At 48.3% G+C, this 23,138-nt stretch overlaps 1 protein-coding gene and 2 pseudogenes across 3 annotated transcripts in view; 1 reads left to right on the top strand and 2 right to left on the bottom strand.

Annotated features, from left to right (window-relative positions):
• Nucleotides 1-957: 957 nt before the first annotated feature.
• On the bottom strand, nucleotides 958-15,999 carry LOC101046821 (mpv17-like protein 2; annotated as a pseudogene).
• A 2,909-nt stretch (nucleotides 16,000-18,908) lies between these two features.
• LOC101047138 (small ribosomal subunit protein uS2 pseudogene) lies at nucleotides 18,909-20,202 on the bottom strand (annotated as a pseudogene).
• Nucleotides 20,203-21,374: 1,172 nt separating this feature from the next.
• Nucleotides 21,375-23,138, top strand: part of IQSEC2 (IQ motif and Sec7 domain ArfGEF 2) — an 87,888-nt gene continuing 86,124 nt past the window's right edge. For 2 of the 3 annotated variants that reach the window (XM_010331578.3, XM_039475614.2), the window contains exon 1: nucleotides 21,452-22,394. In XM_010331578.3, coding sequence (XP_010329880.1) covers nucleotides 21,688-22,394 — 707 coding nt within the window. In that variant the 5' untranslated portion in view covers nucleotides 21,452-21,687. Of the gene's footprint in view, nucleotides 22,395-23,138 lie in introns of all 3 variants that reach the window. The other variant, XM_074392024.1, reaches the window with a different exon arrangement.

Genomic DNA, 23,138 nt, shown 5'->3' with positions numbered 1-23,138 from the left:
CACAGGTCACATGATGCTCCTAGCTGAGAAGGGCTTGGGGATGACTGACCATCTTAATGGTTGTGTTTCAGTTAGGGACACCTCAGAGGCCAGACACAAACAGTGGGCTTGGAAGGGGCAGCTTAGCCGAATGCCCAGAAGCTGGACTGGTGCTCAGATGCAGCCCAGGACCCCAGCCTGCTGCGAGAGCCCATTCCTCTTCTTTTCTTTTTTTGAGACAAGGTCTCACTCTGTCACCCAGGCTGGAGTGCAGTGGCATGATCATGGCTTACTGCACGCTTCAACCTCCCCAGCTCAGGTGACCTCTGACTTCAGTCTCCTAAGTAACTGAGACCACAGTGGGTGCTACCACGCCAAGCTAATTTTTATATTTTCTTTTTCTTCTTTCTTCTTTCTTTCTCTTTCTTTCTTTCTCTTTCTTTCTTTTCTTTTCTTTTCTTTCTTTCTTCTTTCTTTCTCTCCTTTCTTTCTTTCTTTTTCTTTCTTTCTTTAGAGGGAGTCTTGCTCTGTCACCCAGGCTGGAGTGGAATGGTATAATCTTGGCTCACTGCAATCTCCACCTCCCGGGTTCAAGCGATTCTCCTGCCTCAGCCTCCCGAGTAGCTGGGACTACAGGTCCACACCCTGCTAATTCTTGTGTTTTCAGTAGAGATGAGGTTTCGCCATGTTGGTCAGGTAATTCCTGACCTCAGGTAATTCACCCATCTTGGCCTCCCAAAGTGCTGTGATTACAGCTGTGAGCCACTGCACCGAGCCTAATTTTTGTATTTTCTGTAGAAACATGGTTTTGCCATGTTGCCCAGGCTAGTCTCAAACTGATGACATGCATGAGCCACCACATCCAGTCCTGTTCCCCTTCTGGTAGAGGGGTAGACCCCTGGGAGTCAGTCCTGCACCTTGTCCCTGGGGACGGGCAGCTTAGTCTGCTCTGGTACCCAGGCCATATAGCCTGAGGTGTCAGAGGAACTGGTACTTCAGGTAGGACAGGTATGTGCCCCAGCCCAATGGCAGGCCATTGATGTAGGTGACTCGGAACTGGGGGAGGAGGGAGGGACGCAAAGAGAAAGTTGGCCAGCATGCCGCCGGCCACATGCACCAGTCAGCCTTGTAGAATTCCCAAAACTTATCCTGCAGCTCCTGGCAGCTCTCTCCCAGCGTCTGGCCTTCCAGGCAGCCAAGGCCCAAGAAGTACCAGATGCCCAGCATGGGAGACGCTACCAGCTGATCCACGAAGATCTTCCTGAAAGCATTTGGGAGACCTTAGAGGCCAGACACAGGGAGAAGGCAGTCCAACCAGAGGTACCAGTAGCGCAGGGAGGGTTCCACGCTGCCGCCCACTGCAAACGTGCTCGCTGAGTGCCACCAGTGGAACATCTGGTCCAGCTGGGTGTAGACCTCCCAGGACTGTCACACGCCGTCTGGGGCCACCATAAGCACACCACAGCCTAGTGTGTTGATGACCAGCAGCACACAGCCCTGGAACAGGGACTGTCCCGTAGTCCACAGACCACACAGCCAGTGCCAGTAACATTTGGCACTGTTGACCTCTCCCCTCCATTTGGAAGGAGATGGGCCCTTGGTTTCGGTGACACCGGACTCTCCTGGCTTTATTCTTTACTGTTTGGCTGCTACTTCTCAGTCCCTTTTCTGGGCCCCTCTTCTTCTGCCCTTTCCTTAGAATCTGGTGTTCCGTAAGGCCGTGTCCGAGCCTTTTTCTTATTCTTGTGGAAATAAAGACTCACCAAATAATAAAAGCAAAGCCTATTTTTTCAGAGCTTGGTATAGCAAAGGAATTGGCCACCATCACTTGCCTACTGGCAGACTCAAAGGTGGGCAGAGCAGTGGGAAAGCTTTAGCATGGAGAAAACGGAAGGCATCGGGGTGCCCTGACTGGAGGCTGTTGCTGTGGGGAAGCTGCAGGCAGTTAGCTAGAAAACGGGGTAATCCGATGAGACTGGTTGGGGATATGTATTTGTCTTTCTTTAGTTAGTCCTAAATTGGAAGCAGGGATAAAAATTAGGGGAGCTGTTAGTTACTCATCAAGTCCTGGCCATTTGGGGCCTTTTTTTTTTTTTTTGAGGCACAGTTTCACCCTTTCGCTCAGGCTGGAGTGCAGTGGCGTGATCTCGGCTCACTGCAACCTCTATCTATGAGTTCCAGTGATTCTCCTGCCTCAGGCTCCCGAGTAGCTGGGACTACAGGTGCATGACAACACACCCGGCTATTTGTTGTATTATTAGTAGAGACGGGGTTTCTCTAGGTTGACCAGGCTGGTCTCGAACTCCTGACCTCAGGTGATCCACCCACCTTGGCCACCCAAAGTACTGGGATTATAGGTGTAAGCCACCATACCTGACCAGGTCCAATTATTAGAGAAATATTTGCTTAGCTTCCTGGATTGTCACTAGAGGTGGCAAGCTGGTTTCCTGCAAGTCTGACTTAAGGCAGGCTGGCTTCCTGGGCTGTTTATTATACATAAGGAGTGGGTCCAAGTTCTGTTTTTATATATGATCTGGCCATTGTCCATTTGTACGTTCAGTCTCTCATTCTGCTCGGTCTTGGTAGACAACCTCACCTATTCCTATAGCTTTAATAACCATCTACATGTTGATGGGTCCCAAGTCTATCGCTCCAGCCGACATTTCTTTCCTGCACTTCATATCCATATGTCCAACTGCCTCCTGGAAATCTCCCCTTGGACATTCCAGACACTTAAAATTTGGCAGGTCCTAAATTGAATTCCGCATTTTCCCCAGAAACTTGTTCCTCTTTGGGTGTTCTCAGTCTCAGTGAATGGTTCCATCATCCGATCAACTACGTCAGCCGTTAAACCCAGGCTTCCTCTCTGACCCACTCTGTCAACCATCACATACAGTCCATCACTGATTTGTATCTCCTAAATAGCCTTTAAATTGGACACATAGGTTCATGGATCCTGGAGGATTCCAGAGCATTCACAAAGATGTTGAACTGTAGACACAATATGATAATGTTTAGTGGCATTCTTCTGGGGAGAGCGTGCAGGCCATAGCTTTCATCACATTCTTAGACAGGTCTGAGACTCAACAAAAGGTTTAGAACCACTTCTCTAAATGCATCCATTCCTCTTCATCCATCCTCCCACTCTGACCAGATGTAAGCCATAGTCCTACAGAGGACACGTCTCCCGATAATAGGCTCTTTGCTCTCCCACAGCTGCAGATAAGGAGGGGATCTTGCTGAGGCCATGGGCAGAGGCCAGCAGTGCTGGATGCTCTGTGCCCCAGGTGGCTCCCGTGTGCCACTGTGGCCTGCTCCCCTCCCCACATGCCGACAGGTCACTCACTCATTTTTCCTTTTCCTCCCCTCTCCCATCTCCCTTCATCTTCTTTTCTCTTTCATTCATTCTCTTTCCCTTCCCCAGCTTGTCTCATGCTTCATTAACACACTGATGTAGGGTAATGGGATCTTTGGCACACAAAGCTTGAAGCCTCTTAAAACCAAGACTAGAGGCAGCATTCACCCTGCTCATTGGCTGTCACTGGCAGAGCCCCCAACACCCCCGCCTCAAAGAAGAGGAAAGGGAAGTGAGAGGGGGGCTGAGCTTGGAGGTGTGGGGCCAGTAATTAGGGAGACCTCAGCCCCAGGAATAGCTGAAGTGTTAGGAGGGACATGGGGGGCATCTCAAAGAATTGTAGACCCTACAACCCTTGATTAAAACTTCAGAGTTGGCCGGGCTCGGTGGCTCAAGCCTGTAATCCCAGCACTTCGGGAGGCCGAGGCGGGTGGATCACGAGGTCAAGAGATCGAGACCATCCTGGTCAACATGGTGAAACCCCGTCTCTACTGAAAATACAAAAAAATTAGCTGGGCATGGTGGCGCGTGCCTGTAATCCCAGCTACTCAGGAGGCTGAGGCAGGGGAATTGCCTGAACCCAGGAGGTGGAGGTTGCGGTGAGCCGAGATCGTGCCATTGCACTCCAGCCTGGGTAACAAGAGCGAAACTCTGTCTCAAAAAAACAAAAAACCTTCAAAGTTGAGACATTTTACATTCTCTAACCTGATCTTTCTCCCATCTCTTACAGATGGTCCTTGATTCCTTTTTTTCCTCGATTCATATTTACAACAACAAGTTCTGTTGGCTTTACCTCAAACTGTATTCCACTCTGTCCTATTCATCTCTGTGTGCATTCTTTCTTTAACACCACGGTGATTATTATAAAATGTATACTTGGTCTTCCCCATTTCCTGACATACAACTTTTAAAATCCTTGAAATCTCCAAAATGATGTATTTTTACATGTTAATGAATTGGCTGTTGGCCAACAGCACCAGGTAGCTTCAGGATTGGGAATTGCTCCCCAAAAGGACCAAGGCATGATTAGAGAGTTGGGACTTTCAGCCCCACTCCCCAACATCAGGGGAGGGGAGAAGGGCCGGAAGGTTCAGCTGATCACCAATGACCAATGACTTAATCAATCACACCTAGGTAATAAAGCCTCCATCACAACCCAAAAGGCCAGAACTTGGGGAGATTCCAGACAGCAAAACAGGCGGAGGGTCCTGGAGGGCGGCACACTGGGAGAAGGCATGAAGCACTGTGCCCCTTCCCGCAGGCCTTGCCGCATGCATCTTTTCATCTACATCCCTTGTAATGTTCCTTATAATAACCCAACATCCTTTTGCTGCCTGACCACTTTCATCGTGGATCACATGCATGCTCCTGGTGGCTGAAGTTGACTTCCAATGACGTGAAGGAGCAGATTGACAAACTGGCCAAGAAGGGCCTGACACCCTCACGCATCAGATAAAGGATGCTAAATTCTATCGGACTCTGATAGAGAGCCAGATTCATCATTTGGCCCGATATTATCAGACCAAGCCAGTCCTCCCTCTTGACTGGAAATATGAGTCATCCACGGCCTCTGCCCTGGTCGCATAAATTATCTGTGTACTCAAGCAATAAAATGATAGTTTAACTAAAAAAAAAAAAATCTAATAAATATAAGTAAATGTTACCTTGAGTTCTGTGAGCTACTCTAACAAATTAATGGAACTCAGTGAGGGGGTTGTGGAAAACCAGCTTACAGCCAGTTTGTCAAAAACACTGGTAAAACAACCTGGAGTCACATCTGAAGGCGGAGGTGAGGATGACGGAAGGGAACATGGCATTCTTGGAGACAGCTCTCAACCTGTGATATCTGATGCCATCTCCGGCTAGTTAGTATCAAAATTACACCAAATTAGAGGACATTCACATGGTGTCCACAACAAAACTGATTGCTTATTTAGTGTGTGTACTCCCACACATCTGGTCACAGAAATCTGTGTTGATTGTTCTGTGAGAGCAGAGCAAAAAGAGTTTGTCTTTTTCCACTCTCAACCACGCTGTTTTGTGTACCGTAACTTTATGATACTGTGGCGTCTTGACATTAGATAGTGCGAATCCTCCAACTTTGTTCTTCAGTATTATTTTTGGTTTGCTAGGTCTTTTGCTTTTCCATATAAACTTGAGAATCATTTTGTGTATGTCTATAATATGGCTTGCTAAGATTTTGACTGAAATGATACTGAATGCATACATTAAGTTGTAAAGAAATGACATCCTAAAAATATTGCGTCCTCTTTTTCATGAACATGGAATAGTTCTCCCTTTATTTAAATTTCTTTTATTCGTGTTTTGTAGTTTTCTAGATTTGGGTCCAGTACATATTTTGTTATATTTATTCCTAAGTATTTAATTGTTTTGCTGCTATTGAAAACAGTATTGCATCCAGGCGTTGTGGCTCACACCTATAATCCTAGCACTTTGGGAGGCCGAGGCGGGTGGATCACTTGAGGTAAGGAGTTTAAAACCAGCCGGGCCAACATGATGAAACCCTGTCCCTACTAAAAAACACAAAAGATAGCCAGGTGTGGTGGTGGGCACCTGCAGTCCCAGCTACTTGGGAGGCTGAGGCAGGAGAATTGCTTGACCCTGTAAGGCAGAGGTTGCAGTGAGCCGAGATCGTGCCACTGCACTCCAGCCTGGGCAACAGAGCAAGACTCTGTCTCAAAAAAAGAAAAGAAAAGAAAAGAAAAGAAAAGAATATTGCTTTCCTAAAATTTCAAATTCTAATTGTTCATTGCTGGTATATAGGAAAGCAACTGATTTTTTCTTGTGTGTGTATCGACCTTGTACTCTGTGACCTTGCTGTATATATTTTCATTAGTTCCAGGAGTAGCGCCCCCCCCCCATAGACTGTTAGGGATTTTCTACTATCCCACAAATTTTAATAAATTGCATTTTTATTTTCACTTAATTTGAGATATTTTAAAATTTATATCGAGACTTCTTCTTTGATCTATGTGTTATTTAGAAATTTGTTGTTTAATTTCCAAATATTTGAGGATTTCCCAGTCATCTTTCTGTAACTAGTTTCTATTTTCTTTTTCTTTCTTTCTTTTTTTTTTTTTTTTCAGATGGAGTCTTACTCAGACGCCCAGGCTGGAGTGCAGTGGTGCAATCTTGGCTCACTGCAACCCACTGTCACCTGGGTTCAAGCAATTCTCCCTTCTCAGCCTCTCGAGTAGCTGGGATTACAGGCACACGCTGTCATGCCCAGCTAATTTTCCTTTTTTTTTTTTTTTTTTTTTTGAGACAGAGTTTCACTCTTGTTACCCAGGCTGGAGTGCAATGGCGCGATCTCGGCTCACCGCAACCTCCGCCTCCTGGGTTCAGGCAATTCTCCTGCCTCAGCCTTCTGAGTAGCTGGGATTACAGGCACACGCCACCATGCCCAGCTAATTTTTTGTATTTTTAGTAGAGACGGGGTTTCACCATGTTGACCAGGATGGTCTCGATCTCTTGACCTCGTGATCCACCCGCCTCGGCCTCCCAAAGTGCTGGGATTACAGGCTTGAGCCACTGCGCCCGGCTAATTTTCATATTTTAATAGAGATGGCGTTTCACCATGTTGGCCAGTCTGGTCTTGAACCCCTGACCTCAGGTTATCTGCCCACCTCGGCCTCCCAAAGTGCTAGGATTATAGGCGTGAGCCAACGCGCCCTGCCAGTTTCTATTTTATTTCTATTGTGGTCTGAGAGCATACTTTGTATGATTTCTATTCTTTTGCATTTGTGGTTTTTTGTTTTTTGAGACAGAGTCTCAATCTGTCACTCATGCTGGAATGCGGTGATGCAATCATAGCTTACTGCAACCTCAAAATCTTGGGCTCAAGAGATCTTCCTGCCTCAGTCTTCTGAGTAGCTGGGACTACAGGTATGCACCACCATGCCCAGCTAATTTTTTATTTTTTATTTTTTTTGTTGAGAGAGGGTCTCACTATATTGCCCAGGCTAGTCTTGAACTCCTGGCCTCAAGCGATCCTCCTGCCTCGGCCTCCTGAAAGTGCTGGGATCACCACACTCAGCCTTTTGAATTTGTTAAGGTGTGTTTTATGGCCCAGAATACAGCGTATCTTGGTGCATGTTCCATGTCAGCTTGAGAAGGATGTGTATTCTGCTGTTATTGGATGGAGCATCTATACATTTCAATTAGATCAAGTTGATTGATAGTGCTGCCCAGGTGAAAATCTATTCCAAATCCATCCACATATCTTTCTCCACAATGACTATCCTAGCCCAGGATATCATGATCTCTTGCCTGGACTGTCTAACTGGTCTCGTAACTAGCCTCCTAGCTGGCCTTCTTGATTCCGGTTTTGCCCCCACTATAACCCATTCTCCACACATCAGACAGAGTAAGCTTTAAAAGACAAAATTCAGATCATGTCACTTCTAGCTCAAAACCCTCCAATGGCTTTTCACTGTACCTGAATAAGAGCTAAATGCCTTCCATGGCTGACATGGCTGACACCGTCTTATTCCAGAACTCTTTCCTGCCTTCTCTAATACCAGTCCTACTTGCTGCCTCCAGTTGGCCTTCTTTCTGAAGTCCCTTGAATACACCAAGCTCATCTCTACCCTGGGATGCCACACCTCTAGGTCCTCATGAAATGACTGACGACTTCTTGTCGTTCAAGCTCACCTCAACTCTCACCTCCATGGAGAATCCTTCCCTGACTAAACGATTTCATCTTGTTCTCCATCTTCACCTCATGACACTACCTTTGTCCTTTTTCTAAAAAATTGTTTTCATAACACTTTTGACTTTTTTTTAAATTTTTTTTTTTTTTTTTTTTTTAAGATGGGGTTTCACCATGATGGCCAGGCTGGTCTTGGACTCCTGACCTCAGGTGATCCACCCACCTCGGCCTCCCAAAGTGCTAGGATTAAAGGCATGAGCCACCGTGCCTGGCCCACTTTTGACTTTTTGCAATGTTCTTGTTCATATATTTGTTTGGTTATTTGTGTCTGTCATCCCGTCTCTAAAATGTGAGCTCTAGGCGATCAGGGACCTTCTTCACCACTAAGTAGCCAGAACCTAGAACAGTGCCTGACACCTAAGTATTTATTGAGTGGCGGTACTTCTACTTGAACATTTCCAGTGACTTGGAATTGACTACTTTGATCCATGGGTGGCTAGTGCCTCTTTGGATAGTTTTGTATGTTAGAAATTTCACCTGTTTCTTGAACTAAATGCTGCATTCTTGACCATATAAACAGATTAGAAGAGAAAAATGCATGATTATTAGAAAAGATGCTGAGGAAGCAGTTGATAAAACTTAACTCCTATTCATAACAAAAGAAGTTCTTAGTAGGCCAGGCACAGTGGCTCACACCTGTAATCCCAGCACTTTGGGAAGCTGAGATGAGCAAATTGCTTGAGCCCAGGAGTTCCAGATCAGCCTGGGCAACGAAACCTCAGCTCTACACAAAATAGCCAGGTATGGTGGCACACACCTGTGGTCCCAGCTACTTAGTAGGGGCTGAGGCGGGAGAATTGCTTGAGCTTAGGAGGTCAAAGCTGCAGTGAGCTGTGATGGCATCACTGTACTCCAGCCTGGGCAACAGAGCAAGACCCTGTCTTAAAAAAATAATAATAATAATGAGAGGAAACTTCCTTAACTTAATAAAGAGTAAAGAGTATCCTCCAGAATCCTCCCAATCCTCCAGTGAAGACCATGTCTAAACATGGAAGATTGATATCTTCCCCTTTAACATAAGTAACAGCACAAGGATGCCCATTGCCATCCCTTTCGTTCAGAATTGAACTGGAAATTCTGCACAATAAGGCAAAGAAACAAAAAAACAGGAATATGGATTTAGAAATAAAAAACAAAACTGTCATTTAAATCTGCCTTCTGGGGTGGTTCACGCCACCAACACTTTGGGAGGCCACGGTGGGCAGATCACTTGAGGTCAGGAGTTCAAGACCAGCCTGGCCAATATGATGCAACCCTCTCTCTATTAAAAACACAAAAATTAGCCAGGGTGGTGGTGTGTACCTGTAATCCCAGCTACTTGGGTGGCTAAGTCAGGAGAATTGCTTGAACCTTGGAGGCGGAGGCTGCAGTGAGCTGAGATCATGCCACTGCACTCCAGCCTGGGCAACAGAGTGAGACTCTGTCTCAAAATCAATCAATCAGCCAATCAATCTGCCTTCTCGTAAATCATACTCACCGGTCCTCCTTTTTTCTGGAGGCCCTCAGAACAAAGCTGTTCCCTCTTCTGCATGGTAGCCCCAGCTCTTCCTCTCTGGGCCTCGGTCACCTCATCTGTAAAATAAGGTTATCCAAAAAGCTCCTTGTGTTTCTATCCTTCCATGCTCCTCTGAGTCCATATCCTTCCTACGGGCAAAACACCTCCGTTTTCCAATCGTGACGGTTTCCACATCCCTCCTTTCCTAGCAACAACACACTCCATTTTGTTTTGTTTTGCTTTGTTTAAATATGGTGCCCAGAACTGGAGCAGAAGGTGAAGAAAGGCGAGGACACAGAAAGATGAAAATAGAAGGAGTTAGACTGAAAACAGAACTTGAAAATGGTAGAGAGAGGCGGCCAAGGGGAAGGCTTGGGGGAGGGACACACAAGGCAGGGGACAGCCTCTGAGACAGAAGTGGCCTGGTGGAGCCAGCTTGTGGGCAGTGCCCCGTCTCCTTAACTAATTTCCCCGGGAGGGGAGGAAGGTCCCCTCCATGGTTTGGGAGATGGTGATGGGCACAGAGTCTGTGGTCAGCCACATGCCCTGGGTGGCTCTGCCAGTCCTTCCTTCCAGCTTTCCTCCTCCTGGACTCTAGGACTCTCTCTCTCTCTCTCTCTCTCTCTCTCTCTCTCTCTCTCTCTCTCCCAGAGCTGGGGTGGGGGTAGGGGCAAGGGGCATTGACAAAAGCCAGCTCCAGATGGGAAGGGGAACTGCACAGAGTCAGGTCCCTGTCCAGGAGGCAGGAGCAGCCGCCACAGTGGGAGGGAGCAGCAAGCCAACAGCTGAGTGCGACAAGGCCTGGGTTATTTTTTTTCCAGTTTGTTGGCATGTGGGTGGATTTTTTTCTCCTTTTTTCTTCTCTCCTGCTCTCTGCCGTTTCCACAGAGATGTGGGAGTTTGCAAATTTGTCTCAGTGGAGGGGAAAGGCAAGAGCTGATTTTGGGGGTCCTTGTCAGGGACCAGGGGAGCGGACAAGGACGCTGCAATTTTGGCAGCAGAAAAACCAGGACCCATTCCCTGGCAGCATCCCCGGGGCGAAGAAGGCTTTCACTTCCTCCTTTTGTCTTGAGGCTGCCTTCTCACCTCTCTTCAGCTCTTGGCTCTCAAATCCATCCCACCTGGTGATTGCAAAAGCCTCCCTCTGCTTCCTTTCTTGCTCTGCAGTGCCAAATGCCCTTTCCTCCGGGCCCTGGACCAACTAGGGCCACTCCCGAGACTATTCTGACCAGAGGCGGCTCTCCTTGTCAGTATCTCTAGGGGCTGGGCTGTGGGAAGCCGGGGAGCTTTTCTTTTTTTCTTTTTCTTTTTCTTTCTTTCTTTTTTTTTTTTTTTTTTTTTTTTTTTAGCAATACATTTAAAGGACAAAAAACAGTACCTATAGCACGTGCTAACTGTCAAATGAGTGTTTCAGGCTTTCAGAGGGGAAGTTTTCTGAAAGGATGAAGGGGTGGGTAGTTTAGCGAGGGCTTTCTGGAGGACATGGGACCTAGACAAACTGCCAAAGTTGCTGAGGGCATGCCAGCCAGGGGCAACAGTACCTGGGGCTGTGGGCCTGGATACCTAGACGCTGATTCTGGTTCTGCCATTAATTTGTAATGTAATGCTGAAGAAGGAAATTCTTTTCCTTCTCTTGGGCTTTGTTTCTCATCTAGAAAATGGGCTGGATCTCTAAAGCTCTGCAGATCTCTGCAGAATGAATCCTGATTCCTGGCATCGACTGTTAGGAGCCATGTAATGAGATCATGTGTATATAAGTGTGTTGAACACCATCAAGGGGTAGGCTTGCCTGAGACTCTGAGTTTTCTTGAGATGTAGGTCTTTCAGCTGCGAAAACAATCTTGGGCAGACGGGGATGGTTGGTCACGCAAGCAAGGACCACGTCCACTAGTTGTCATTATCATTATTATAATCATTATTATTATTATTACCACTAGATGGCAATACTCTCTTACGCCTGGGAGTAGGTCTTACCCCATCGAAAAGGTGCAGAACTGACCCCTCATTCCAGGTCCAATCAGATATCTCTCTCTCCCTCTCTCTTTGAGATGGAGTTTTGCTCTTGTCGCCAGGCTGGAGTGCAATGGCAGGATCTCGGCTTAATGCAACCTCTGTCTCCCGGGTTCAAGCGATTCTCCTGCCTCAGCCTCAAGAGTAGCTGGGATTACAGGCGCGTACCACCATGCCCGGCTAATCTTTGTATTTTTAGTAGAGACAGTTTTGCCGTGTTGACCTGTCTGGTCTCGAACTCCTGACCTCAGGTGATCCAGCTGCCTTGGCCTCCCAAAGTATAGGGATTACAGGCGTGAGCCACCACACCTGGCCCCAATCAGATCTCCTCAACCTTTCTCCTGGAGAGCAGAATCCTGAGAAATAGAGAGATTTGTGAATTCTGAATCCCAGGAGTTTCCTTTCAGCTCTGCCCTGTGGTCTGACTGCCAGTTGTGCCCAAACCCAGATCAGCAGGTGGTGGCCAGTCTGTCCCACTGTGGCAGAAGTGCCTGCTTCCTAGGGGCTGGGGAAATGGAGAGATGCTGACAAGTAGCTTTGGTTTGCCTGAACACAATGGGTGCTTTCACAATGCTATGCCATTTGCCGCATGCTTTGATTGGCAGTATATGCTTTCTGCAAGGCTAGCCAAGGCCAGCTCCATAGATGCAGAAGCTGACCTCCTCCTTTCTAAAGAAATGATTTCGGCTGGGCACGATTGCTCATGCTGGTAATCCCAGCACTTTGCGAGTCTGAGGCAGACGGATCACCTGAGGTCTGCAGTTTGAGACCAGCCTGGCCAACACGGTGAAACCCCATCCTTATCAAAAATACAAAATTAACCAGGTGTAATGGTGCATGCCTGTAATCCCAGCTACTAGGGAGGCTGAGGCAGGAGAATCACTTGAACCCAGGAGGCGGAGGTTGCAGTGAGCCGAGATCACGCCATTGCACTCCAGCCTGGGTAACAAGAGGGAAACTTCATCTCAAAAAAAAACCCTGATTTCTGTATTACTTTATATCCTTTATTCCATCTCAAAAAAAAGATTTCTGTATTACTTTATATCCTTTATCACACAGAATTGTAGTTACGATTTGTCTGTCTATATACCCAATTAGGTTGTCGATTCATGCATTTAACAAACACAGATTGCTTATCACTTTACTTACCACATACCAGGCTTTTGGTCAGGCTTATGGTATAGAGTGGGAAGCAACAGCAGTACCTGCCCTTGTAGAGCTAACAGTTTAATGAGGAGGCAGGAGGTAAGCAAATCAAGAACTGCACAAATCAATATAGAATTACGAACTCGCTAAATTCAGAAAGGAAAAGGACTCACTGAGAGCATGTATCAGAGGGATCTGCCAAGTTTGGGAATGAGAGAAGATGCTGCTGATGAGCCGACATTTGATCTTAGATTTGAAGGATGAATAGGCAGTTAAGCGGGCAAAGGCAGCAAGGAGAAAAAACTTTCCGTGCCAAAGGAACAGCAGGTGTGCAGGGCCGGAGAGGGGAAGAGCCTAGCTCCCTGGAGGAACGTTTGCTCCTGGAGGGCACAGCTGGCCTCTGGTTTATCTCTTACTGTAGCTCCAGGCCTGGCACAGAGAGAAACCAGTAAATGTTTGTTGAACTGAATGGAATGAGATTTTGTTATGGAAAGCATCATTAGGTTGGGGGTTGAAAGGCCTAGCTTCCAGTTGTAGCGCCTCTGGGCAACTCAGTTCCATTTTCCAACTGCTTACTCTTCACCCACAGTGGCCGAGAACCCAGGGCCAAGCTTGGCTGGGGGATCGAAAGGTCAAAAAAACCCTCTCTGCCCTCTATAAGCAGCACACGGCCCTGATGGAGTAGCGAACAGGGAGACAAGTCCTTTCCATTGTCTGAGCCTCCTTTTATCTGGTTATAAATGAGAGGTTTGGATTACATGATCTCTAAGGCTCTTTCTAGCTCTAGCCATCGTGACCTGTTCTTCCTTGAATAATAGCGAGTTAGATGGCAGTGCAGAGCCATGGAAAACGGATTTTTCGATTTATCCTGCCCTGTAGGAGTTACATGCAGTAGGACTGGGGAAACGCAGACCTGAGTTCTGTTTATGGACCATTCTTCCTTTTAGGAGTGTCTCAGGAGCTGTCAGGGTTCACTGCTTCTGGCTGGAATGTTCCAGCATTCAAAGGCCCTTTGTTTCTTTCTTTCCTGTCCCTCCTCGTTACCTCCCCGCCAGACTTCTTTTCTGCATCTAGGACTGTGTAGTGCAAATCAGGGCTGGAAGGAGCCTTTAAAATGATCTTTTTTTTTTCTTTTTTAGAGACAAGGCCTTGCTCTGTCTCCCAGGCTGAAGTGCAGTGGCACAATTACAGCTCACTGTAGCCCCAACCTCCCGGCCTCAAGCAATCCTCCTGCCTCAGTCTCCTGAGTAGCTGGGATCACAGATGCATGCCACCCCACCCAGCTAATTTCTTTTTTCAGTAGAGACAGGGTCTCTTTACGTTGCCCATGCTGGTCTCGAACTCCTGAGCTTAAGTGATCCTCCCACCTTAGCTTCCCAAAGTGCTGGGATTACAGGCGTGAGGCACTATGCCTGGCCAAAATTATCTTATTCAGCTCCTCTGCGGAGTGTTTCCATTCCCTAGGCAACAGACCCTCCTGATGAGGCTGTCCTGCCACTATTTGAAGACCTGCGATGACAGTGAACTCGCCGTCTTCGCCAAGCATTGCCTGTGAGAGCTTTCTTCCCCTCTGGGATCATCTCCCTGTAATTTTCACCCATTGCTTCTGGCTGTGCCCTTTTGAGCTAAGCAGAATAATTCCACTACATTGCCCCCCTGACAGCCTGTTGGATATTTGAAGACAGTAATCATGTCCTCATAAGCCTGCTCTCCTCTAGGCCAAATATCATCTGTTCCTTCAAATGTTCTTCATTGTTTCAAATCCCCTTAGCATCTGTAAATATAGTTTAGTTTATGTAAGATTTATATCCCGCCTACTTTAAAGAGGATATTAGGCGACTCATCAGTTTATAACATGAAAGAAAGACAATTAGGGATAAAAATGTGGAAGAAAACAGACCAGAGACCATGTAAAGGAAGCACAAATAGATGTTGCCAGGTACCTAAAATGAACTGGATTATAATTGGACTCTGAATTTGGCTCAAAGTTTTATGGCAGCTAGGACAAAATTGGAAACACATTGGGTTATGTGGTTTTATGTTCTGACAGGATCAAGCTTACAAATCATCTTCAGAGAGAATATTTTCCTAAAACGAAACTCCAGACTTGCCTATTACAATTACTTTTTGTGCAGCTGTTTGAGACTGATAGGTATTTTGGTTACACCTCACCCCTTCCCCCACTAGGGGAAAGGAGGCTGGAAGGATAATTAATTACTTCGCCAACTTCCATCTCAGTTTTAAACACCACTATCTCTTCAGGGATTCCCCCAGAGAAAAGAGTCTTCCTTTTCCCTGTCTTTTTTTCTTCTGTGTTCCTCAGCCATGGCTACTTTTCTACCTTTCTGCTCTCTAAAGTTTGCAATCTTAAGACTCTTTGGGAACACCAGACAGCAGCAAATACAGTAAGAAAATGGTAGTAGCCTAGTGATCACTGATCATAGCAATTGTGTGCAAATCACTTGCCTCTGGTCCTCAGTGTTCTTATCCGGAGAAGGAATTCACCTCGAAGTTCCTTTCAGCTCTAATATTCTGGACTGTAAAGTCTGAGAGAAAGACCAATTTTTTAATTTTTATTTTTATTTTTGAGACAGGATCTCACTTTGTCACTCAGGCTGGAGTGCAGTAGCATGATCTCAGCTCACTGCAACCTCTGCCTCTTGGGTTCAAGCGATTCTCCTGCCTCAACCTCCCCCATAGCTGAGATTATAGGCATGCACCACCACTCTAGGCTAGTTTTTGTACAGACAGGGTTTAACCATGTTGGCCAGGCTGGTCCCAAACTCCTGGCCTCAAGTGATCTTCCCACTTTGGCCTCCCAAAGTGCTGGGGCTACAGGTGTGAGCCACTGCGCCTGGCCAGACCAGTGTTTTTTTTTTTTTTTCATTTTGATTTTCCCACCTCGTGCTTGGCAGCTAACAGATTTGGGAGAAAAGGTCTGCTCATGGAAGGGAGAGAGCTGTGAGGATCCAGTAGGAAAAATCAATTTGAGCAGATGCCACCTTTGGATCTGAGGCAAATGTTTCATGGTTCTCAGTATTCTGACGGATTCTTGTTGACTGGATTCTGGCAGTGGTGAGATGTGGTTTTTAAATCTCTTTCCTGCTCTAGCTCCACGTTCCTTGGCAAAGCTGGTCCCAGGGACTCAGGCTTCTGGGAACTGACTCTGGGAAGCAGCAGGTAGGAGAAAAGGTAAGTACCACAGTTTCTGATGAACAACAACAACGAACCAATACTAAACTCACCTTGTACTGTGTGATTCTCGGTGCGCGCAAAATCCATGTGGGCCCCTCCCCTCCCACCATGTCACTCTTCTGATCATAAACCTTTCACAGGGCTGGGTGCTGTGGCTCACGCCTGTAATCCCAACACTTTGGGAGGCCGAGGTGGGCGGATCACGAGGTCAGGAGATCCAGACCATCCTAGCTAACACGGTGAAACCCCGTCTCTACTAAAAGTGCAAAAAAAATAGCTGGGTGTGGTGGCGGACACCTGTAATTCCAACTACTTGGGAGGCTGGGGCAGGAGAATTGCTTGAACTCGGGAGGCGGAGGTTGCAGTGAGCCAAGATTGCACCACTGCACTCCAGCCTAGGTGACAGAGCGAAACTATGTCTCAAAAAACAAACAAACAAATGAACAAAAACAAAAAAAATTTTCATGACTTTTCATTGCCTATAAGGGAAGGTCCAGGTCCTTCAGTTTGGCAATGAAGTCTTCTCTAAGTGGAATCAAGTTCTGTCTTCCCATCTCCCATCCCTTGCCACCCCCCAACCCCAAACACGTTTCTTGCGCTGTCTTCAACCAAACCACATGTGGTTCCCTAACACTGTTTCCCTGATCCTGTTCCTTTCCTCACTGGCACAAGGTTCCTCTCAGCAGGCCCCACCCACTTCTAGCACTTCCACCTGTTGAAATCGTAGCTTAGCTCAAAGACCGTCATTCACATCCATAAAGACTTCCCGCCCCCTCCCCATCGTCCTTGTGCCTCAACTCTAATGTTTTCCACATTCGGTCTCATTAGTCATGTTTGTGATTTATGGTTGTGGCTCTCTGAGTAGATTGGGAGCTACCTAAGGGCATAGGCTGTATCTGATTCACAGAAGCCTCTGCGTCATCTCTTCTTCCCTTGTCTTTCTCCAGAGCACCTGTCAACGTCTGTATTAGTGTCTCAGGGCTGCCATAACAAAGTACCACAGACAGGGTGCTTACAGCAGCAGTGGTTTCCCTGAGAGGCCGAAATCCAGGTGCCTCTGAAGGCTCTAGGAGAGAATCCTCCCTGCTGCTTGCAGTGTCTAGTGGCTGCGGCAGTCCTTGGTATTCCGAGGCTTATAGATTCATCTTTCTGATCTCCACCTCCAGATTCGTGTGGTGTTCTCCTCATGCATGTGTGTTTCTGTGTCTAATTTTCCCTCTTCTTTTAAGGACAGCAGTCATTGGATTAAGACCTGTACTCATCCAGTATGACCTCATCTTAAGTTGATTACGTCTGCAAAGACCCTTATTTCCAAATAAGCTCACATTCAGTTTCTGTGTGGCTATGAATTTTGGGGGGACATTATTCAACCCCGTTCACCATCCAATGTGCCCTACATATTCTATTTGCTTCTTGTGTCTCTCTCCCACTAGAATGTTAGCGCTGCAAGGTTAAGGATCGTTGTCCTATTTTATTCATAGCTATATCCTCAGCTTCGGGAGCAGTGCTTTACTCATGGTAGACGTTCAAAATAGTTTGTAAATGAATCTAAGTACCCATCTGCTTTCAACCCCAGAGGGCATCTGAATAATAGAAGAAGAAAGATAAGGATGGGAACACACATATTGCTTAGAACACAATGTTCTGTGTTTGTTGGAGGAGTGGACATAATATGGTGGATATACTGTATTACTTTAACGTTTATGGAGCTGTTGTTTTATACAAGGTTCTGAGGGAAGATACAAAAATGTGAGAATGAATCATCTGAGTATCGTCACTGTGCCTCTGTGTGACCCTGGGCAAGTCACTTGACCTCTCTGTTTTACTTCCCTCATCTGTAAGACGTCGGGGGGCGGGGAGAGGTATTAACAGTACCTACATCACAGGATTGTCATGAGGATTAAGTGAGTCCTTATATGTAAGTGTGTAGCACAGTGCCTGGTACACAGCAAGCACCAGAGATGTTAACTATTACCGTTGTAGTTGTTATGTGTTAGCTCTGTGCAAGGTGGTTTTTTCTTTAATAAAAAAAAAACTTTATTGAGATATAATTCATATACCATAAAATTCACCCTTGTAAAGGGTACAATTCAGTGCTTTTTAGTATATGGGCAGGATTGTGCAACCATCATCACAGTTTAATTTTAGAACGTTTTCTTTTTCTTTTTTTTTTTTTTTTTTAAGACTAGTCAAGTGCAGTAGTGAGAGGTGGAAAAAGAGTAGAACAAGAAGTTTGATCTGTGACTGTGAACAACCAATTGAGATAACTCACTGCCTTTGGACCAGCCTCATTTTAGAACATTTTCATCCCCCTCCAAAAAAGCCCCATACCCATTAGCAGTCTTTCCGCATTTCTCCACCCACACTCCAGCCCCTGGCAACCATTACTCTAATTTCTGTCTCTACAGATGTGCCTATTCTGGGATTTCATACAAAAGGAATCATACAGTATGTGGTGTTTTGTGACTGGCTTCTCTCATTAGCATAATGTTTTCAAGGTTCGTTGTGTTTTCGCATTCCTTTTTAATGACTGAATACTATTCCATTGTGTGGTCATACCACATTTCGTGTATTCATTCATCAACTGATGAGCGTTTGGTTGCTTCCACTTTCGGGCTATTACAAATCATGCTGCTGTGAACATTCGTGTACACGTTTTTGTGTAGATGTATGTTTTCATTTCTCTTGGATATATACCTAGGAGTGGAATCCCTGGATCATATGGTAACTCTATGTTTAACATTTTGAAGAACTGCCAGACTGTTTTCCAAAGTGACTGAACCATTTTACATTCCCACCCGCAATGAATGAGGGTTCCAATTTCTCCACATGCTTGCTAACACTTCTCATTGTCTGTCCTGTGGATTTTAGCTATCATAGTGGATGTGAAGCGGTATCTGTGTGTGTGTGTGTGTGTGTGTGCACTTAAGAAACTAATGTTTATTTTCCATCAATCTGATTTCCGTTTTCTGTTCAAGAGCCCGTGGAAGAACAGCTTAAGACCACTCAGTGGTTGTTCCTATCCATTCAGCTATCTGAAAGTGACTGCTACAGATCAGCCTCCAGTGGTAGGCTGAGTGCTCCAAACTTGAGTAGAGAATTACTGAATAGGCACGAAGGGCACCTGCAAACCTTCAGACCAGTCTGCACCCTCAGGTTGAATAGCAGCAGACTCTGGAGCTGACTCAGTCCATTCACCCTGAAGTTTCTCCTTGGTCACAGCCTTTTCAGCAGCAGCCTGCTCTTCCTTTTCCATCTTTTCAGGATCTCTGCAGAAATAGAGATCAGGCATGACTCTCACGGGTGTTCACAGGAGTTGGCACCACACTCCCGCAGAACCTTCTGGGCCAGCATCCACTCCACCAGACCCCCCTGAGGGAGCTCCCGTGTTGTTGCATGGGATGGCAGTGTCCACACAGGGCAGGGGAGACTCTGTGTGACCCAGAGCAATGGTAGGCAAGTTAATATAAGATGCCTCTGTGAGAAGCTAGTGGTCAGTCCTGGGATCAGTAACCACCAGCAGACGTGGCTCCTGGAAGGCTGCCTGGATCTGGTTAGTGAAAGTTCCAGGAGTGAAGCTTCCAGCAATAAGAGTGACCCCAGTGGAAACAGCAAACTCTAGCACAGACCACTGGCCAGTATTCCTGGAAGATATAACACCAGCATCAGTTGGAGTTTCAATGGCAACAATGGCAGAAGCTTCTTCCAGGTCCTCTTCAGATTCAATGTAGATGCCATCACTTTTCCTTTTGCAGACGTGCTGTTCCATTTGGAAGTCAAGGTTGGTGCCATTCAAGTGGGGTTCTGCTGCAAGGAATTTTACGATATCCTCTTCCTTCATCTGCAGGTCACGAAGGGCTCCAGACAACGTCCAAGTTTCCTTTTAGGTTACTGGAGAACGCAGGTGATGCCTGATGGGTAGCGCTGAGAGCTCATTGTGGTTTTGATTTGCATTTTCATGATGGCTAATGATGTCGACGACATTTTCATGTGCTTATTGACCATTTGTATATCTTCTCTGGAGAAATGCTTATTCAAATTCTTTACCCATTAAAAAAAACTAGTTGTCTTCTTGTTGCTGTAAGAGTTCTTTATGTACAAGTCCCTTATCAGATACATGATTTGCAAATACTCTCTTTTATTCTGTGGGTTGTCTTTTCTGTGCAAGGTGTTTTTTGCATGCTTTTATCCAAGACCACCCTGTCAGGTAGCTGTTATTGATAGGGAAATGGAAATTAAGAAAGAAGAAGATGGAATTTAAATCCAGTTTTGTCTGACTGTAAAACTCATGTTTTCTCCTCTAACCCAACCTGCTCACAAAGATAAATTAAGAAACGTTTCTGTCTTTAAGGAGCTCCGTCTGGCAGAGGACATAAAACAAGAACACAAACGAATGTGCTGTAAAGCAAGTCCCACTTGTTCCACAAATGCCACAAGAAAGGGACAGAGGAAGTGGAGTAGAAGGTCAAGAGGAGAGAGAGAAAGGGAGAGAGAGAGCAGCAGCAGCTCGCACTTCTGGCTGAGGGAATCAGGGTTGGCTTCAGTAAGGTGGCATTTGAGTTAAGTCTTGAAGAATGGGTACAGTTTTAGTGGATGGGGATGATGGAGTGAATGGGAAGAGCATTTCTAAAGGAGAGCAGGAAATGAGGGTTGGTTTAATGAATGGAGCCTGGATCCCAAGACTGGCTATGATGTGGAGTCCCAGGGCTTGTTGAGTTGGGAGATTCTGGGACTGCCTCGGTTAGAGGACCCAGGGGCTGGCTAATGGGGATTCTGGGGTTGGCAGAGGTAGGAGATCTGGGCACTGGCTTGAATGGAGAGTGTAAGGGCTGGCTGGAGTGGGAGATGCCTGCGATGTTGTGCCTGAGAGAGAGAGAGTGTGTGTGTGTGTGTGTGTGTGTGTGTGTGTGTGTGTGTATGTGTGTGTGTGCATCCCTTGGGAGTTCCAACGGCTGCCTGGGATGAGGGCAGCTGCAGACCGGCTGGGCTGGGGGGAGAGTCAAGGGACTGGTTAGGATGGGAGACCAAGGGACGACTGCCCCATAATGGGGGCTGGAGGAAAGTCGCCTGAGGTAGGAGATACAGGGGTTGGCTTAGAAGGGGAATTTGACACTGGTTAGGATTGGCAGACCTAGGGCATGGGGAGGCTGGTTGTCTGGAGCCGGGGACTGCCTGGGATGGGGGCTCCTCCCGGGATGACTTTGGATGAAGATCCCCAGGCTGGCGGACCCCAAGGACCGGCGGACTCTGGGAAGCAGGGCTTCTTTAGGCTGCGTTAAGTGAGGACCCTGGGACGGGTGGAATGGAGAAATCTCTTTCGGGCTGTGATGGGGCTGGCCCTCGCCGAGCGCCGGTGCCTTGGGGCCGGTCCAGCTGCGGGTGCGGGTGGCAGCCGCAGGTGGGGCGCGCGGGGGCGAGCCGGGCGAGCCGGGTGGGGGCAGGGGCGGGGGGCGGGCCGGCGGCCGGGGCGGTCCCGCGCGGCCGCGCTGCGCAGTGACTCCGCAGCGGGCGGAGCGCCGTGGGCCGCGTCCTCTCGAGCAGTGGCTGTGGTGGTGGTGGTGGCGGCGGCAGCGGCGGCAGCCTCAGCTCCTGCTCCCCGTGCCGCCGGCCCCAGCGCTGTCTCCCGGGCCCCCTAGGGCCCCCGGGCCCTCGAGCCCGGTGCGCGCCCTTGCGTCCCGCCGGCCCCCTCCCCCGGCTGGGCCCGGGGGAGGGTGGCGCCGTGAGAGAGCGGGGACCGGGCTCTCCTGCCCGTTCCCCTGCCCCTGGGCCGCCAGGATGGAGGCGGGGTCAGGGCCCCCGGGTGGCCCGGGATCGGAGAGCCCAAATCGGGCCGTGGAGTACCTGCTGGAGCTGAACAACATCATCGAGAGCCAGCAGCAGCTGCTGGAGACCCAGCGGCGGCGCATCGAGGAGCTGGAGGGCCAGCTGGACCAGCTCACCCAGGAGAACCGCGACCTGCGAGAGGAGAGCCAGCTGCACCGCGGGGAGCTGCACCGGGACCCCCACGGCGCGCGGGATAGCCCGGGCCGCGAGAGCCAGTACCAGAACCTGCGCGAGACCCAGTTCCATCACCGAGAGCTGCGGGAGAGCCAGTTCCACCAGGCGGCCCGGGACGTGGGCTACCCGAACCGGGAAGGCGCCTACCAGAATCGGGAGGCTGTGTATCGGGACAAGGAGCGGGACGCCTCCTACCCGCTCCAGGACACTACCGGTTACACAGCCCGCGAGCGCGACGTGGCCCAATGCCACCTGCACCACGAGAACCCAGCCCTGGGTCGCGAGCGTGGCGGGCGGGAGGCCGGGCCGGCGCACCCGGGCCGCGAGAAGGAAGCCGGCTATTCGGCGGCGGTGGGCGTGGGGCCGCGGCCACCGCGGGAGCGGGGCCAGCTGAGCCGTGGCGCATCCAGGAGCTCCAGTCCCGGCGCCGGCGGAGGCCACAGCACCAGTACCAGCACCAGCCCGGCCACGACCCTCCAGAGAAAGTAAGGAATGTGTGTTTGTACCCCCGGCTCTTCCCTCGAGATCCCTCTCCAACTTGTCCGGCTGATAGAGTGAGAAGCTGTCTGGTTCCATGTCTTCCTCTCCTGTCCCAACTCGCCAGGATAAGCTAGGTCTCCCTCATCCAGCCGACACCCCTTCCCTGGCCACCCCAGACTGGGTTGGCCAGATGAGTGCAGGCGCCTCCCCCGCCTCCACTTCTTCAACCCCTAGCTGCATCCTTGCTAGAAGATGGGTTTTCATTTATTTATTTATTTTGGATATGCTGGTTGGAATTTTTATGGTCGGTGAGGGTGTCGACTCAGAGCCCCAGGGGAGAGAAAGCCCCCCCCCACCCCGCCTTTTCCCCCCTTTTTCTTTTTTTCTTTTTGCCTGATCTTTTCTCCTCTGGCCGCCTCAGCTCCATCCTTTACCAGAGAGGCAGGTGGGGACCAGAATGGCTGCTGGAGGCTGAGACATCTCTCTGAGGGGAACTGCAGCACATTCTGGCCGGGGGGAGCAAAGATGGGGGAGCAAAGATGGAGGCCAGGCCCTTGGCTAGTTCCTCAAAGTCCACCCCCTCTCCACCCTTCAAGAAAAACAACATCCATTTAAAGAGCCCTACCGGGAAGGGAAGTCTAGATCTCCCCTCTCCTGGATCCGTTCCAGTTCCGGCGCTGGGGTCTTGTGTCTATTTGGGACACCTTGGCACTATGTCTTGGGTTGGTGGGACATGGGCTGGGTCCACT

This window comes from Saimiri boliviensis, chromosome X (assembly GCF_048565385.1).
Source record: "Saimiri boliviensis isolate mSaiBol1 chromosome X, mSaiBol1.pri, whole genome shotgun sequence".
NCBI lineage: Eukaryota > Metazoa > Chordata > Mammalia > Primates > Cebidae > Saimiri > Saimiri boliviensis.
This window is presented reverse-complemented; position numbering and strand designations above follow the sequence as displayed.